The sequence below is a fragment of the Olea europaea genome, chromosome 11 (assembly GCF_002742605.1).
Source record: "Olea europaea var. sylvestris chromosome 11, O_europaea_v1, whole genome shotgun sequence".
In the NCBI taxonomy this organism is placed as follows: domain Eukaryota; kingdom Viridiplantae; phylum Streptophyta; class Magnoliopsida; order Lamiales; family Oleaceae; genus Olea; species Olea europaea.
The window spans coordinates 27,875,532-27,894,903 of NC_036247.1; the positions used below are offsets into that span (position 1 = coordinate 27,875,532).

The 19,372-nt window shown below is 34.3% G+C and overlaps 1 protein-coding gene across 1 annotated transcript; it reads right to left on the reverse strand.

Moving 5' to 3' along the window:
- Positions 1 to 1,273: 1,273 nt before the first annotated feature.
- Positions 1,274 to 1,780, reverse strand: LOC111404652. The gene has a single exon (XM_023033429.1). The coding sequence runs from the start codon at positions 1,778 to 1,780 to the stop codon at positions 1,274 to 1,276; it is 507 nt and encodes a 168-aa protein (XP_022889197.1).
- Positions 1,781 to 19,372: the final 17,592 nt, after the last annotated feature.

Below are 19,372 nucleotides of genomic sequence, written 5' to 3' on the forward strand. Positions count from 1 at the left end.
ATAAGCAAAAGTTTAACTTGAACACATAACTCATCCACAATTTATAAATCAACACATTTCCTCAATTACATAGATCCATGCCGGCAAGGCTATCTAACTCACATAAGCATGCCAAACAATTAAATTTTTTTTTATTTTTAAAAACAATGCACACAAATAAAAAAAAATTGCACACAAATCACACAAAATAAAAAAATTAGGCAATTAGACAATTTCTAATACACTTCCCCCAAACTTAAACTAAACATTGCCAAAAATTTAAAATTAAAAGAAAGGAGGAGAACTTTCCTGATTCGTCTGAATTGCCAATGAAGGTCTGGTGCTATGATGTTGAATTTGATGGATGCTTCTTCTAGCTTTTTCTCCAAACTTGAGATTTATCTTGTTTTCTCCTTGTCAATGTTGGTATAAGTGTTTCGCGACATCATGTTCATGAAAAATCAAATTTTAGATGTTAAATGCATGGAACATGGGTTACTTAGCTCAAACATCTAATAACCAACTTGAATACTCAAAAACCTAAGGGGAGATGGGATGTGGCTGATGAATTCCTAAATAAACTCAAAAATAAAATAAACTATCCCATAATAAAAAAATAGAATAAGGCCTTGTTTGAGCCACATTATTTTAAAAAAATACATTTTTCAACAGTCATTTGACATCATTTCAACCACACATTCTTTAATAAAATAATATTACACGCAAATCCAAAAATTATCTTATTTTTTAATCACACATTTCCCATCAATATACTATTCAAAAATGCATTTTCATTCTAATAATGTGGCTCAAACAAGGGCTAAATAAAAAAAACGAATGCTTGGGTTGTCTCCCAAGAAGCACTTCTTTACCGTCATTAGCTTTACATAATTGAGATGTCTACATTGGATCTTCATGTTGCACATTTATCTTGTTTCTAAACTTTACCCTTGGCTTTGTATTCTTCTTCATTGTAGCATGGCCAACAAATTTAGGAAGTTTTAACCCTTGAGTAGCCTTCAAAACCTCTTTTTGTTTGACAATGTTTGAGTGTTTCAGAGGCCTATCTACATAGCTTTCCTTTTTGTCAGGTGGATCAACTTCTTGAGCTAAGATGAAATCCACCGCCTTATTGGCTCCTAAGTATTTACCATTAGTAGGTGCCTCCCTTGCTAACTGGTTGCCATGTTCTGCATTAGCGGATCATAGAATATTTCTTCTTTTCCTCGATTACCTATAACTGCTTCAGTTGATCGGATCATATTGCAAGGGTTAACTTTTTCTTAAGGCTTCTCTACTTGATGGATGTTGAAACTTGTTCTTCATTAACCCGCAGTGTCAACTTTCCTTCCTGGACATCAATTAATGCTTTTCTAGTAGCCAGGAAAGGTCGACCAAGAATCAGTGGTACTTTATCATCCTCCTCCATATCCAACACCACAAAGTCCATCGGAAAGATGCACTTATCAGCATTCACCAATACATCTTCAATAATACCCTTAGGATATGCAATTGATTTGTCTACCAGTTGCAAGGTGAGGGTTGTGGGTTTCATTGGTTCAAGATCCAGGTTTTTGAACGTTGATAAGGGCATCAAGTTAATGCTAGCTCCAAGGTCACACGGTGCTCTATCAAATGTGATGCTACCAATATTGCATTGAATGCTAAAGCTTCCTAGATCTTTCAATTTTGGAGAGAGCTTCTTCTGGAGAATGACACTACTCTCTTCTGTCAACTTAACAGTCTCAAACTCCTCCAACTTTCTCTTCTTTGACATCACTTCCTTTAAAAAACTTGGCATAGTTAGGCATTTGGGCCAAGACATCTGCAAAAGGAATGTTGATGTGGATTTTCTTGAAGAGATCAGTTTTCTTTTTAATGAATCTCTATGGAAATGGTAGCTATGGCTTCAAGATAGGTGGATTGACTGGAAATGAGATTGAGTAAGGCATATGAATCTCTTTTGTTGCCTCTGCTTCAGTCTTCTGCTCTTCAATCTGTTTTTCCTCTATAAGTATGGGATTCGGTGTAGACACCACAACCTTTTCAAGCTTGCTTTCTTCAATGGTGCGTGCTGTTGTAGGCACTTCATATTAAAACCTATACTTCTTAAAATTAATGTAGTAGCAGAAGTAAGGGTCGATCCCACGAAGAGTGTTTAGTTTATCCTTTATGCAATATTAACTAAAAAAAGGGGTTTTGGTTTTGAAAAAATAAATTTTCAATAAAAATAACTGATAGCAACGCAATTCAATGAATTAAATGAAATCAATATAACGAACCTTGATCTAAGTCAATATCCACCATTGGATCCACAAATAATTATCAATTCATAATTTTAGCATTCATTGTCGAAAATAATTTTCCATTCGAAATGATTTCCTAATTTTCCTTAGTTTTAATTAATTAGAAACAAGCGATTTAATTAATCCTAGTTATCAAACAATCCCAAAAAACCGCGAAGATTTATTTCAGTAACCGCTTTATGAACTAGAAAAATCAATGAACCAGATAACACAAGCACACGCGGTTGCATTTAACCTTGATAAATATTCTTCCTAAGATTTAATAATTTCCAAAGTAGCAAATTACTAATCCTAGTCGCTTTACAAGTTAAATTAATCAAACAATTACGGATTTGATATTTAACTTAGCTATAGATTGTGGAGAATAATAAACTAGTATGCATCCTAGCAATTAAACTCAACAACCATAAAAATACATGCAGAAAAATATTTAATACTAAACATAAGAATTAAACAATAAAAAACCAGGTGGATCTTACAGTTAATTGTTCCAAGGCTTCCGCCTCCTTCAATCAAGCAAAGAGAATTAATTACACATCATAAATCTAGAGGAGAAAGAGAGAAAATTAAGTTTGAGGGTGTTCTCTACATTTTGGGGTGAATTAGGATATTTATATGGTGAAAAGATTTGTTTCTATACATGTTTGAACGGAAAAAGGAAACAGAAAAATCGTGTCTCGGCTTCTACCATGCGATCGCATGGTATATTTCCATGCTACCACATGATTATGTCAAAAAACCATCTTGAAGTCGCTGAAATAGGCTGTACGATTGCATTGAAAATGAACCATACGATCGCATGGTTTTACAGTTTTCACTATCGGACAACTTTTAGTATTTTGATCACAACTTTCTCTTTCGATATCCGATTAAGGTTATTCAAAGTGCATCGGAAAGATAACCCAAATGGCTCAAATTTTTTTGCTATGTCATCTTCCAATTCGATTTTCTACCATGTCGAAACTGGGTCCCAATATGATGCTAAGAACCGGTGCATAACTTTTTTTTTTTCAATCGGAAATTGATGTGTGATTATACTTTGATTGTATTCCATCCCTTTGACTTCTTTCCTCATCCACTTGACCTCTAACCCTCTTGAATCTTTATTCCATTGCTCGTCTCATCTTGGGATTATTTGCAACTTGGTCCTTGAACTTTCAATTTCTTCCATTTTGGCCCCTTTTTTGCTCTTTTCTTCCAAACTCCATATTTTCCATCCATTTACAATCTAAATCAAAATATAAGGATATTGAGTACATTTAGACATTCGCTAATCATGAAAATACAAGTATTAATGGATGTAAAACATGACATTTCATGTCTTATCAAATTTTCCCAAACTTAGCTTTTGCTCGTCCTCGAGTAAAATTTAAATTTACTTTCACGAAGATATTAAGATTTTCATGCCATCAACAAAGAGCAATCAAACTCGTTAAAACACATAACATATCATGAACAAACATTCTCACACAACTCATAATCGATTAGTTAGCATTTTCATATAAAGATGGAGTAAACCAAACATGTAGACCCTTGGGGGATATAAGCACTCGACTATTATGTGTTTAAAAGGTAAGTTTTTCACTCAAATTCATTCCAATGGACATGATCTACCATATGCTTGCATATCTTCTCATTCTCCACCAATTAGACCACATGCATAACACAAATCATAAGGTCTTTTACATGGGTTGTAACGTGGCTTAGGGTCCAAGTGGGAATTATTTAGATAAGTGACTCAAAAACCATTGAAACTAGTGGAGTAAGAAAAATGAATTGCCTCAAGCTCAAACATATATAAGACATGTAAGATTATCACTCCGCTTAACTGTTTCTCTTCATTTATTTCATACAACCCAACACTTTCTTGGGATTTTTGAGAGAAATCATGAACGTAGAAATTTTTTTTTTCATCACCTTTTTTTTTGGGATTTTTTTAATACTAAATAGTCCACTAGCAATGGAAATGATGAATTGATATTGGAATTACATTTCATTTCACCAATCAAAGCTCTACCATAGATCCATACACCCCCACACTTATTCCTTGCACACCCACACTTCAAAATATTGAACAATACTCCACTAGCTCTATGGATTGAGTAAAGATATTGTTTTTTCAGGTTAAGGCTTGTAATGTAGGTTTGCAAAAGAAAAGACAATTAAGCTCAAAGGGGTTTATCAAAGGGAAAAATTAATCACAAGGTAAGCTATTTGCCTTATGTGGCTAAATTATGCAACAAAGATGGCCTTAATCATGTTCATGCACGCATGTATTAATATGATCTCAAAGAGAATCAAGGTAAGCTCTAGAGAAGCAAATCCATGGAAGAAAATCACTCATGAAAGAAAATAGTGAGACTGATATGAATGTGTCAGTTTAAAGGCTCAAAATCTCACCGATTTTTTTCTACAAAATTTAATTACTACCATCCTCAAAGAAAATAACTCAACTAATTAACTCTAAGTTAGAAGATCATTCATTCAATCATGTTATGAGTTTTTCAAAGCTGAATTGAATCTAGTAGATAGCACATGCAACCAAAAATCATTTAAAACTACAATTTTTTCCTCAAATTTTTTTTCTTATCTTGTCAAAAATAATGGAAGCATGACCTACATTAAAAATTTAAAAAAAAAAACTTAAATTCCTCCCCCCACACTTAAAATTTACATTGTCCCAAATGTAAAGTGAAATCCAAAGAGGGGAACAAAATTTTCCTAATATATAAATGCAAAAACAAAAAACGAAAATAAAAAAATAAAAAAAAGAACTTTCCTGGTTTGCCGCCAAGCAGTGCCTTTGTTTATTGTCTTTGGCTAAACTTATTGATTCCTTTCTCAACTGGCATCAATTCGATTTCGAAGGCCCTATGTTCTCACCTCCTCCATTTGGAAACTTGCATAGAAATGTCTCTTGTTAGAAACTGACAAAACACTATGTTAACTTTTACCAGACTTTGGTAACTTTGGAGAAGCATTCAATGCTGCAAACAGTTTTCCGTAAGGCAGTATTCGGGAGTAACTTCTGATCCACCTCCTCAATATGCTTATCAATGAAAAGTTTTACAACATTATTTTCATCAGGTTCTAAAACTTCATGTTCTAAACGATCAATCATTTTAATAGAGTAAACATGATTATCATCATTAGGGCATTTTATGGAATCATAAATATTGAATTTAGCAATTTTATCATCAAATTCCATAGTAAGTATGCCATCATGAACATCTATCTTAGTTTTGGATGTCCTTAAGAATGGTCTTCCTAACAAAATGGGGGTAGTTTGATCACTATTACCCATATCAAGCACATAAAAATCAGCGGGAAAAATCAAATCATTAACTTTCACAAGAACATCCTCAACTAAACCCTTAGGATTTGCATTAGATTTATTAGCTAGTTGGATCACAACACCACAGAAGCATATATAGAATATGGCATGACAATAACAGAAGTTCCTAAATCTATCATGGCCTTTTCAAAATTAGTGTCACCTATCGTACAAGGGATAGTAAACATACATGGGTCTGTGCACTTCATGGGGAGTTTTCTTTGAATAATTGTAGAGACATTCTCCCTAACATTTACCTTTTCACATTCCTTGAGTTTCTATTTCCTCTTATTCTTGTACAAATGTTTCAAAAATTTAGCTTAACGAGGTATTTGTTTAATAGCATCTATAAATGAAATATTTACCTCGCATCTATCAAACGTATCATAAAACTCATGATCTCCTTCATCTTTCCTATATCCTACCAAAGCTTGAGAAAAAGGGGGTATCGATTTATAATCAGAAAGAGATGGAGACTTACGCTTAGGTATGTCATTATCACTGGGAACATCCGTGTTTGTAGTGACATCTTTCTCCTTTTGTTGCTCCGATGATGTAGGGACTGTTTTTACTAGAATCTCAACCTCTTTACCACTTCTCAGGGTGTTTGTACATGCATTTTCTCTTGGATTGACCATTGTTTAGGAGGGTAATTTTCCGAAACTTTGTGCTTCCAGCCTACTAATTGATGTTGCCATTTGACCCATTTGATTCTCCAAACTTTTAATACTTGCACTTGTCTCTTGTTGGAATTGCAAATTGTTAGTGGTAAGAGACTTTACGATATCTTCTAAATGCATACCTGAATTTGAAGTTTGGTCTTGTTGTCATCTATGAGGGTATAGCTGCCTGTATTGTTGGAATTTTGGATGATTTTGAGTCATTGATTGATTCACTTGTTGATTCCCATAGTTAAGGTTAGGATGATCCCTCCATCCTAGGTTATAAGTGTTTGAGTAAGGATCACAATTCCTTTGTGATTGTCCAAGAAAGACATCCATTGTATCAACTTGTTTACTAGGATCTTCTTGATGAGTTGGGCATATGTCAGTTGGATGCCCTACTACCGAGCAGATTCCACAAGCCTTTACTATTTGCAAGGTTTCTACAGCCATTTTTCGAACAAGAGTAGTTAGACTTAAATTTTTTGTTCAAGGGATGATATATTTAACTCTTTGATAGGTTTAGATGGATTCTTAAGCATAGTGCTATATTGTTGAAAGTTGGTTGCCATGTTTGCAATCAAGATCCTTACGCCTTCGAAAGTTTTATCCTATTTGCAATGTTTGCAATCAAGTTGGCTGCTATGTTTGCAATCAAGCTTCTCCACTTGCAGCATCAATTATATTCCTGTCTGTTGGTAGAAGACCTTCATAGAAATACTAGATGAGAAATTGTTCACTGATTTGACGATGGGGACAGCTTGCACACAATTGCTTGAAACAATCCCAGCATTCATGTAAGGATTCTCTGTTGTCCTGCATTATACTACAAATTTTCTTTCAAATATTAGCTGCCCTTGAAGTTGGAAAATATCTTTCTAAGAACATCCTCTTCATCTCTTCCCATGTTGTGACACTTCCAGGTGGTAGATAGTATAGCCAGTCCTTAGTTGAGTCCTTAATGGAGAATGGAAAAGCTCTCGATTTGATTTGCTCTTCAGTTACCCCCGTGGGTTTCATTCTTGTACATACCACATGGAATTCTTTCAAATGCTTGTAAGGATCTTCACCTGCAAGACCATAAAAGGTGGGTAAAAGATGTATTAGTCCAGACTTCAATTCAAAAGTAGTGGCAGCATCTAAAGTAGGAAAAGTGATGCATAGAGGTTGTTGGTTCAAATTTTCAGCTGCAAGCTCCTTCAAAGTTTGATGTCCAGCCATGTGTCCCTTGAAATTTCGTTGAATGCCACTCTTTAACCTGCGCAAAGTTTTTTGTAAGTCTGGATCGTACTGCAAATCATTTTAGTTAGAGAATCGAGTTATGGGCATAAACAATTAAGGAAGCTATTAAAAAAAAGTAAACTAAACTAAACAAAATAAACAAAAAAGAAAAGGTTACATTTAACCTAGATAAATTTATAACCAGTCATTGATCCATAAATAATTATCAATTCATAATTTTAACATTCATTGTGGAAAATAATTTCCCATTCGAAACGATTTCCTATTTCTCCTTAGTTTTAATTAATTAGAAACAAGCGATCTAATTAATCATGGTTATCAAACAATCTCAGACAAGCGCAAGGATTTAATTCAATAATCGCTTTTAAAAACTAGAGAAATCAGTGAATTAGATAACACAAGCACAAGCAATTGCATTTAATCTAGATAAATATTCTTCCTAAGATTTAATAATTTTCAAAGTAGCAAATTACTATCCTAGTTGCTTCACAAGTTAAATTAATCAAACAATTACGGATTTGATATTTAACTTATGTATAGATTGTGGAGAATAATAAACTAGTATGTATCCTCGCAATTAAACACAACAACCATAAAAATACACAGAGAAGAATATTTAATACTAAACATATGAATTAAATAATAAAAAAACCAGGTGGATCTCATAGTTAATTGTTCCAAGGCTTCCATCTCCTTTATCAAGCAAAGAGAATTAGTTACACATCATAAACCTAGAGGAGAAAAGAGAAAATTAAGTTTGGGGGCGTTCTCTACTTTCTGGGGTGAATTAGGGTATTTATATGGTGAAAGGATTTGTTTCCATACATGTTTGAACGGAAAAAGGAAACAAAAAAATCGTGTCTCAAATTCTACCATGCGACCGCATGTATATTTCCATACTGCAGCATGTTTATGTCAAAAAACCATCTTGAAGTCATTGAAAGAGGCTGTGCAACCCCATGGAAAATGAACCATGCGACCGCATGGTCTTACAGTTTTCTCCGTCGGAGCTTTTAATATTTTGATCATAGCTTTCTCTTCCGATATCCGATTGAGGTTATTCAAAGTGCGTTGGAAAGATTACCCAAATGGCTCAAATTTTCTTCCTATTTCATCTTCCAATTCGATTTTCTACCATGTAAAATCTGGGTCCCAATATGATGCTAAAAATCGGTGCATAACTTTTTTTCGATCGAAAATTTATGTGTGATTATACTTTGATTGTATTTTATCCCTTTGACTTATTTCCTCATCCACTTTACCTCTAACACTCTTGAATCTTCATTCCATTGTTCGTCTCGTCTAGGAATTATTTGCAACTTGGTCCCTGAACTTTCGATTTCTTCCATTTTGATCCTTTTCGCTCTTTTCTTCCAAACTCCATATTTTCCATCCATTTACAATCTAAATTAAAATATAATGGTACTGAGTACATTTAGACGTTAATTAATCACAAAAATACAAGTATTAATGGATTAAAACATGACATTTCATGTCTTATCATTCAACTTCCTTGCCACTCCTTAGGATGATAGCATTGCAGTGCTCTCGTAGGTTAACCTCAGTGTCACTGAAAATTTTTCCTTCCTATTAGGACTGTATCATAGTTCCTATCTAACCAATTTGTAACTCCAAATTCTTCATTGTGGCTTCCCAAGTTGGTCACATGAGTCTCAACATTGTCAAGTCTTGCCTCATCTTTGTTAAACCTCAATATGATATCTGAAATGAAGGTTCCTAAAATATCTACCAATGATGGCTTTCACTCAGACGCTTGATTATTATACCCTTGATAGTAGTTATTTCCTGATTAGTTTTCCTTTTGATTGAAGTTTCGATCATTCATATACTGAACTTGTTCATTCTCCATTTTAGCCTTTTGGTATGTAGAGGATGTAGCCATAATAGATTTTGATTTCTTTTGCATTCCATGTGAAGTCAATGCAGCTATTTGATTAATGAGAGATGACATTTGAGCTGCACGGGCAGTAACGGGATCCATCACATAAAGGCCAACAACTTTCTTTGAACTTGAACGCTCACTCGGTCATTGATAGCTGTTAGTAGCTATCTTATCCAATAATGCATAGGCCTCATTTAGCGTCTTGGACAATAATGAACCCCCTGCTGCAGAATCCAATATTGTCCTTGTTTGACCATTCAACCTATTGTAGAAGACTTCAATTTGCATCCAATCCTGATAACCATGCTAAGGACATCTTCTAAGTAGATCTTTGAATCACTCCCAAGCTTTATATAATGGTTTGAAGTCTACTTGTCTAAAGTGACCAATTTCACTCCTCAACTGAGCTACTTTAGAAGGTGGAAAATATTTTATAAGAATCCTCTAAGATGACTTCTTCCATGTTGTGATGGATCCATATAGCAAAGATTGGATCCATGCTTTGGCTTTGTTTCTTAGGTAGAAGGAAAATAGACAGAGTCGAATTGCATCTTCAGTAACGCCATTCATTTTCACTCTATCACAGATCTCCAGAAAGGAAACCAGATGAGCATTTGGGTCTTCTATTGGAGCTCCCCCAAATTGATTCTGCTACACCATGTGTATAAGTCCTGGCTTCAGTTCAAAGTTGTTAGCAGTAATAGCTGGGTGTGCAATACCAGAGTAATTTTCATTGAAACTGGTATGATATAGTCCCTTATAGCCTATTGTTGACCATTTTGATTGTTCTGATTCACAGTTGGTGGATCTTGTTTGGCCATTGCTTCATAGTTGTGTCTCTAAATATACCTTAGAAATCTAAAGGTTCGATTGGGTTTAGGATCAATAGGTAGTAGTCCAACACTCTTCGATCTTCGCATAAACCTGAAATAGGGGTCGCAAAACAATTAAAAGAAAAAATCTAAATTAAAATAAAAATTATTTGGAAATAATATTAGCAAAAATTAAATTCTACAATCCCCGGCAATGTTTTCTATAACGTGATTTGTACTGCAAGTGTATGGTGTCAAGTTTTGTAATATAGTATTGAACAGTGTCGAACCCATAGGGATTGTAATTTAGTTTTTACTAAATACTATAATTCTGTAATTCCTACTTTATTCAGATGAATGGATGATTCAATGATGGTCTTAAACTAATGTAATGTAATGTAATTTGTTGTCACAAAATTGATCAATGCAAATTACCAATATGAGAAGGCCTAAGGATTGATTTCACCTTACTCTCAATTATGATTCAACGATTTCCAATTATTCTAGGTAATTTTCCCATATTTAAAAGCAAGAATCCTAATATATTCCTCTCCCTTCTCTTGAGTGCGGGCTAGAAATTAATCCTAGATTTCAATTCCAATATTTCTATTTCGAATTGAAAATCAAGAATTTATAAAAGTCCCGAATCTTTTATGGAGCAAGCTTCACAAATTTTATACTTTCTCTCAAAACCCATATAACCTATGTTGTGTCAATCTTATGATCACGTCTAAATTTTCCTCTCTCGAGTTTCGACATTGACTAACATCTATTCATTCAATTATTGATCAGGTAATTGAAAGTATTAAAATCATGTGATAATTAAATATATGCGGGAAAATCAAAGAAATAATTATAAAATCATGAAACAATAATCTCAAGTCGGCTAAATCAAACCCTAGATAAATTATTTAGTTCATGATATGGAACATGAAATTCATACAATTTATAGTAAACAACGTAAGGAAAATGATAGAAAAAACTCTTTTGGGTAGATCTTCAATTTTCTTCATTGATGTTGTTCTTGCCTCCCTTTGACGTCTTCAATTTTTGTCTTCTTCAAATTGTGTGGTCAAATTCTTCAATCTTGCCCCCTTCAATTGTTGGAGAAAATAAGTATTTTGAATGGTATTTATAGTATCTTGGAGTTTTCAGACGAATAAGGGTTGAATTAGACCAAGAAAAAAGTCCAAAAACATAGAAAATCATTTTTTCACATAGCTGGTGCCTTAGTGCCCAAGATGGGCACTACGGCGCCATCCTTATTGCTCTTTTCAGTCTCATGGTAGCGGCTCCCGGTTTGGCCAAAAAGACTCTGTACGTCTTTCAATATTTTTAACATAACTTTTTCTCATGATTTTCAATTGAGATGATTCAAGATAAATTAGAAAGATGACTCAAAGAGCTACAAATTTGTTTCAAACATAATTTTTCAATTTGATCGTTTACTATGTCAAAAATGAGTCTCAATGTGAGACTGAAAATTCGGAGTGTAACTTTTTTGGTTAGAAGTTGATATGTGATCATACTTTGACTAAATTTGATCCCTTTGATATATTTCTTCATCCAAATGACTCATATCACTCTTGGATGTTCATTGTGAGGTTCGACATAACTTTTGATTATTTACATTTTAGTCCCCAAACTTTGGATCTCTTACAATTTTGCCCTTTTCCCTAATTTTGCCAACTTTTGCTTAATTCCTCCAATTTCATCAGTCTATATCACAATATCAAAACACACATTAAAACGTGCTAAAATGCTCTCAAGGATAACAAAATAATGAATTAAGTGGCATAAATATCAGGAGTGTGAAGCACTCATCAAACACATCACACTTCTGTTTTAAGAAGAATATTCATACTTTTCTGGAAAAGTCATCAATCACTGTCAACAAGTAATAAGCATCTCCTTTTGAAGGCACCGATCCCAAAGATCTGAATGATATATTCAAGTGTTCCTTTCATGTTGTTTCTTCCTTTAGTAAATCTAACTCTCTTTTTTTTCCCCAAATATACAATGCTCACGAAACTTCATCTTACTGGTCTATTGCTCATCAAGAAGTCCCCTTATACTTAACTCAGCGATACCTATCTCACTCATATGCCAAAGTTTAGTAACTCCCTCATCAATTAAAAAAGAAGTAGAAACTATTGATCCTTTGAAACTGTGGAACCCTACAAAATGTATAACTATGTAGATCTTTTCTGTCTCTTTATGACAATAGAAGGTCCCCGACTCACCTTTAAAACTCCTCTTTCACCAATGTATTTAGGACCTTTTGAGTCAAGTGCGCTTAAATATATAAGATTTTGCTTCAGTTCTGGACAGTGCCTTACATTTGTAAGTGTACTAATAGCACCATTGAACATTTTGATTTTGATGTATCAACTTTGACAATTTTACAAGGCGCATTGTTTCTCATAATCACTGCACCCCTCAAAACTCTTTCATATGTTATAAATCAGTCCTTCTTGAAACACATAATTAGTATATGTTGAGTCAAGAGTCGATTCCTCAAAAGGTTTGGAACTCATGTCAAAAATCATAAGAAGCTCTCATTCACTTTAACTATTATTCACAACATTGGCCTCTGCTGTGCTCACATTTTACTTTCCTTTTTAGTAGTACTAGTAGCTTTATTTTCGTTTTTTAATGAATAAAAATCAGCTCTGATATGCCCATTCTTCTTGCAGTAATGACATACTTTCTTTGCATGTTTGAATTTCGGTCTGCCTATCATATTCTTATCAAGATTTCTAACTTGATTTCTCTCACGAACAACCAAGCCTTAAGCCTGACTCTCAAATCTACTTGTAAGATTCCTCATCTTTTCATTAGGTAGTAAAGCATCATATACCTCGTCCACAGTGAAAGTATCTCGACTATAGAGCTTGGTATCTCTAAAATTGACATTTGATGACGGCAATGCACATAACAATATCAAATCCAAGTCCTCCTTATCATACTTAACATCCAATATCTCCAAATCGACTACGATTTCTTGAACATAGTTAAGTGATCATCCAATGACACACATTTGGACATTCATCGAGGATACAAGTGCCGTTTCAAGTGTAACTTGCTGATTAAGCTCTTTGACATACAAACTTGCTCCAACTTCAACCACAATGTAGCTGCACTTTTCTCATTTCGAACATACCGAAGAATTTGATTTGACAGATCTATATGAATATGAGATTGGACTTTTTGATATCTACACTGTTTTTCATCCCATGTCTAGGTTAAAAGTATCATATCAAAGCCAAACAAGGCTTTCTCTAAATCCATCTACACAAGAACTACTCGCATATTTACTTATCATAAAGTAAATATCATGTTTCAATCCATTAACGGAATATTATATTTCATTGTCGCCATGAAGAATAATCAACCTGGCTCTGATACTACTTGTTAAGAATTGATCGCGAGATAACGACAATAGTGAAATAAACAAGAACAAAAAAAAAAATATGAACACCAAGATTATGTGGAAATCCAAAAATGAGAAAAAAAAAAACACAGGTAGAGAAGGAGAAATCTAGTATGAATGTTATTGGAATAATACAAGCCATGAATTATTTATATAAACCTTAAAAATCAAGTTGTAAATGAATAGGAGTCCTAAAAAGTGTTAAGATGCGAAACGGTCTTGGGTCGGATAACCCTGTCACTTAAATGACAGGCTAGCAGTAGGTGAGCCACAGCTCCATTGCTCAAGTGGCCAGTTAGCGGCAAGACAGCGAAAATGTGACGACTTTTCTTCTCAATCCATAATTTTGATCTCTTCAAGACCACTTCAACCAAAACTCCAATACCCACTAAAATTTGGATCAAACTGCAACAATTTTAAACAAAATTTTGTGTATTAATTATCACGTATAATTAAAAATTAAAAAAAGGAAAGGCTAACCTTAATAAGAAGGTACATGTTATGCGTCTCTTCACATATAGGAATGAAGCTTTGAAAAATCCTAGGCTGTGGAAAATATAGAATTGAGGGAGAAAGCAAGTGGTTGGATCTTTTTTTCCCCTCATTATTAGAGTTGATGAATGTTTTAACTTTGTACGAAGGTACAAAAATAGGAAAGTTTCATTTTCCAATCTTAGGGCATTTATTTATGAATTCATTTATGCTAATTAAAATATACGCATTATAATGTCAATGCCAAACAAATTACGTGACCAACTTCCCAATATGTTGAGCAATCACTGATTTTACTAAATTGCATAAAATTTACTAAACAATAATTAAATAAATTCTTTTAACACGATATCTAGGATCAAGTTATGGTAAGTTATAAAATTATAATCATATTATTTATTCCGATTTTAATTGAATTATATGCAAATTATAATTAACTTTAATTGACATGCCAATTGTCTGAGACGTTCAAGATATAATCCACTGCAAACTATTATGAGAAATTATTAATTAAGCATTAAATATCATTGGGCAATATCATATTTGCAAAAATTAGAAAAGAGAAACGTGACGTTACAGCATATATAAGGTTTCTTTTGTTTCACTGTTGTCACAAGGGAAAAATGAAGGGTACAATCATATTGAAATATGATGGGGAAAACTTTTTATTAGAAGGGTATAATTGATATTAATGTCCTGATAAGTAAGATAAGCCTCTTGACAAAAACATTTGATTTTTTATTTTTTTTTTCTCATTTAAACCCGAACAAAGGGTCACTAGAAATTGTGTATGGTTGGCTACATCCTGATACCCTTCGAGTCTCTTGGAAAAGTCCCTGATAGTCTAATCCGAAATGAAAATTGGTACCAGCCCACTCTCCATTATTTACAAGAATCAATAAATTAATTGAATAATGCTATTTGTACTTTTAAATTATACATTGTTATTGACATTATGTGATAAATGGTCAGATTGTCTACCACATCACATAATATATGTCAACAAAAGTCTAAGTATATCATAATTAAAATTAATCTATGTTGAAAATACGTGTAGTATTTTAAATTTTTAACTTCCTTCGTTGAAGGTTCTGGCCTAAAGGGCACTTTGGTTCAATGATTGTTGTGCATTGCATTGGCTCTTAGTGTCCAATTTCCTTCCCACTTCCTAAAATATTCAAGATTAAAAGACGGTGGAACACATGATGATATGGAAAAAAATAATAATAACCCACATTACTTTGATCTCTTCGTCAAAAGGTATATTGACCTGTACAATGCACATCTATACTTTTAACTTTTCTCTTTAAGTAGAGTTAGTTATTTAACACATGACGAACATTTTAATAATCACTTCCTCATTTCAATTTGAATCTTGAATTAAATTTTTAAATGGACTCGAAGAAGACGTGAAAGTGCTTGTGCATGTAGTTTTGATTCGTGTCAGGATCACCGAGGGAGAGTATTCTTGAAAAATCTAATTATATCATTTGAAGGAAACAATAATATTTGCGAATAAAAAATGGTCAATTATTAGCTATTAAAACATGAATTAAGTGAAAAAAAATATTAGAACAAAACTAATAACGTGAAAGTTAAATCCTCCACGCCGCAGTACATAAAAAATAATTATTATACATATACAAAGCCTATGAGTAAATTGACCTAATTCATCAACTCACGAACTTATTGAAAAAATAATTATTATACATATACAAAGACCATGAATAAATTGAACTAATTCATCAATGTACATCTTATAAAATCAATAATTTATGGATGCGCGTACAATCAGCAAATCTAATTGATACAGAATGATAGTGGGATGTGTGTACAATATTTTATTTTGATCGGTAAATGTAAATATCATTGATAAAAAATGTTCCATATACAAGTACACCGGGCAATACCGGGCAAATCAAAAGTCAGTATCACAAAACAATTACTCCGAACATACCCGGGCTAAATCAGAAAAAGTGGAGTGTATAAAATCAATGACCTAATGCTAAGGATTCGAAATGAATCAAGACATCCGGATACAAAGAGAACATAACTTTGTATACGTGTATCTTGATCCGTCTCACAATGCAATCCCCAGAAGATGAAAGGTTCTCAAAAATCTTCCTATTGCGTGTTAACCAAAGATAGTAGACGGTGCTAGCAAGTGCAATCCTCTTAGCTTTACTTCTCCATGAAGTCACTCATGCCTCTTTTTTCATCCACTTAAGAGAGCTAGCAAGTGTAGACCTAGATCTTTTAATGCCGAGCCATTTTCTAATATTCCCCCAAACGGCCGATGTGAAAGAATATTCAAAGAATAGGTAAGTTCATGTCTCTGCCTTTTGCCCACAGAGAACACAATTACGGTCAATACCCAAATAATGTAATTTATCTTTAGTTAGGAGATTTGATTGGGCCCCTAACTAAAGCAAGGAGTGTTTTGGAGTAATGTAAGATCTCCAAACATCAGCCGCCCACACCTTATTTGAACCCCTCGGCCTAAACCATTCATAGGCCAATTTTGTGCAACATTTTCCTCCAGCAGACCAGCTTAGTAATCTATCCACTGCTGCCTGTTTTCGTCTCCAGTCGACCAGCTGAAACGGTCAATGTTTTGGGAGAAAATAGCATGCTGATCTGAAGAAAAATCAAAATGAATACCCAGGTTATTTACTCCATCCAGCTGGGCAGATTGCTGATTTTGTCCATGCGAAAGATTCTGGGTAACAGCCCCGCTTTGCCTCAATAAATTTCTGATTTCCAGCAATTTTTTGACCAGTGGGTAGTGAACTTTTCTAGGAAGAACCTCCCAAATACATGTCCCTTTAAGATAGACTTGATGAACCCACCGAATCCAAAGGGCGTCCTTTTTATGTTGAATTTTCCAAAGGGATTTAGCAAGTAATGCTAAGTTCCAACTTTTCAAGTCCTTCAATCCGAGGCCCTCTTCATCTTTTGGGAGGCAAAGATCCATCCACAAAACCAACGGCTTCTTAGATTCCCAAAGGAACTTCCGACAAAGGCTAACAATCCTTGATATAATTGTAGCCGAGATAGGGAAGATAGAAAACCAAAAATATTCAACTCCTTGGAGAACCGCCCTTATAAGTTCCACCTTGCCTGCATAAAATAATGAAGAGCGATTCCATGCACCAATATAAGTTTTAATTTTGTCAAGAAAAGGAGTATAACAACTTACTTTAAGTTTTACTGACGCAAGGGGAATGCCAAATATCGAAATGGCAGACTACCCCTCGGCACATTTGTTTGTTGCAAGATATCGTCAAGTAGTTGTCCATGAATCCCTGCCGTATGAAAATTGGATTTAAGGATATTTAACCTTAAACCCGATACCAAACCTAAATTAGCAAGGCAATCCATGAGAATTTTCACTGATATGACATCTCCCCTAGCAAAGAGCATCAAGTCGTCCGCAAAAGCTAAATGGGTGATCTTTAATTAGGGGGCCACATTTAGGGTGATAATTCAAGTCATTATCATTCGAGGCAGCTTTAAGCATTCTTGAGAAGTATTCAATACAAAGCACGAACAAAAACTGGGGGAGGGGATCACATTGTCGGAGGCCTTTCCTTCCTTTGAAGAAACAATGCGTACTACCCTTCAAAGCTATGGAATATGTTGTAGAAGTAACACATTCCATGACCCAATTTACAAATCTCAAGGAAAAGTGCAACCCTTCAAGAACATCTCTAAGGAAATCCCAACTTACCGAATCGTAAGCTTTCGTAAGATCAATTTTTAGAAGGCATCTTGGAGAAACCCTTTTCCTATTGTATTGCCTCATGAGTTCTTGGGAAAAATGAATGTTTTCCGTCAGACTTCTACCTTCCACAAAAGTGGCTTGTGCATGGTCCACAATATTACCCAAACTAGGTCACATTCTAGAATGAAGAATTTTAGCGATCACTTTGTAAGTAACATTACAACAAGAGATAGGCCTAAAATCCCCAACATATGGTGTGTGACTAGATTTAGGCACCAAAGCAATGACCATGTGATTGATTTGTTTGAGGATGGAACCTGAAGAGAAGAACTCCATGATAGTTCCAACAAACTCATCACCAATAGTACCCCATGCATTCTTGAAAAAACAAGAAGTATAACCATCCGACCGGGGAGACTTATCATCTACAATACCAAAAAGTGCTTCTTTGATCTGCTCATAAGAAATGTCTCAAATCAAAGTGTTACCTTGTTCCAATGAAACCAAGAGACAGTTTGTAACAATATCTATCTTAATAAGCCGTGTTGGGCAGTTTTTTCCAGCAAAGTAGTGTAAAAATTTACAAATTTTGTAGCAACTTGATCTTGTGATGTAGTATACCACCCATTCTCTTTAAGTATAGTAGCTATAAAATTCCTCCTTCAGTTCCTTTTAACCACCGAGTAAAAGAACTTTGTACATTTATCAATTTGCTTAAGGAAGATGCATTTTACCTTTTGATAATAAAAACTACGCTCCGTTTCGCTTAAACGAACGACTTTCTTCCTCAATTTAGCAACCATAAGTTGAAGATTCTCATTCATGGGCTAATTATGTAGTTGTAGTTAGGCAGCCTCCAATTCATTTTTAGCCTCATTTGCCCTAGTTGAAATGTGCCCAAAATGCTTAATATTAAGCTCCTTCAAAGCACCCTTTAGTTTGCTCAACTTCCGGCAAAGAATAAATTACTTTGTCCCCCGCACATTAAAGTTCCAACAAGTTTGAATAAGATGTACAAAGTTAAAGAACTTTGTCCCCTGCACATTAAAGTTCCAACGTGTTAAAAAACTTGAAAGGTTTTTTAGCCTCATTTGCCCTAGTCGAAATGTGCCAAAATTGCTTTAATGTGTGGGGGACAAAGCAATTTATTCTTAGTCCACGTGTTAAAAAACTTGAAAGGTTTTTTAGCACCCCAACACGGTCATGAATAGAAACAATGCAAGGGGAGTGGTCGGAAAGACATCCGGAAGGTAGAAAATTTGCATCAACATATGCCCCATTTTGCACCCAAATATCATTGATCATTGCCCTATCAATTTTGCTCCAAACCGAGTTATTAGTCCACGTGTAATAACAACCAATAGAGCGCACATCCATAAGACCCATATGAAGCCAACAATTTGCAAAATCCTTAATTTCGTAAGAAGAAACGTCCACCCCATTACATTTCTCATCAAATTTGAGAACATTGTTGTAGTCACCAAG

Coding starts and splice junctions, on each gene's coding strand:
- LOC111404652 (XM_023033429.1), bottom strand. CDS start 1,780: ATGCCAAGTTTTTTAAAGGAAGTGATGTCAAAGAAGAGAAAGTTGGAG.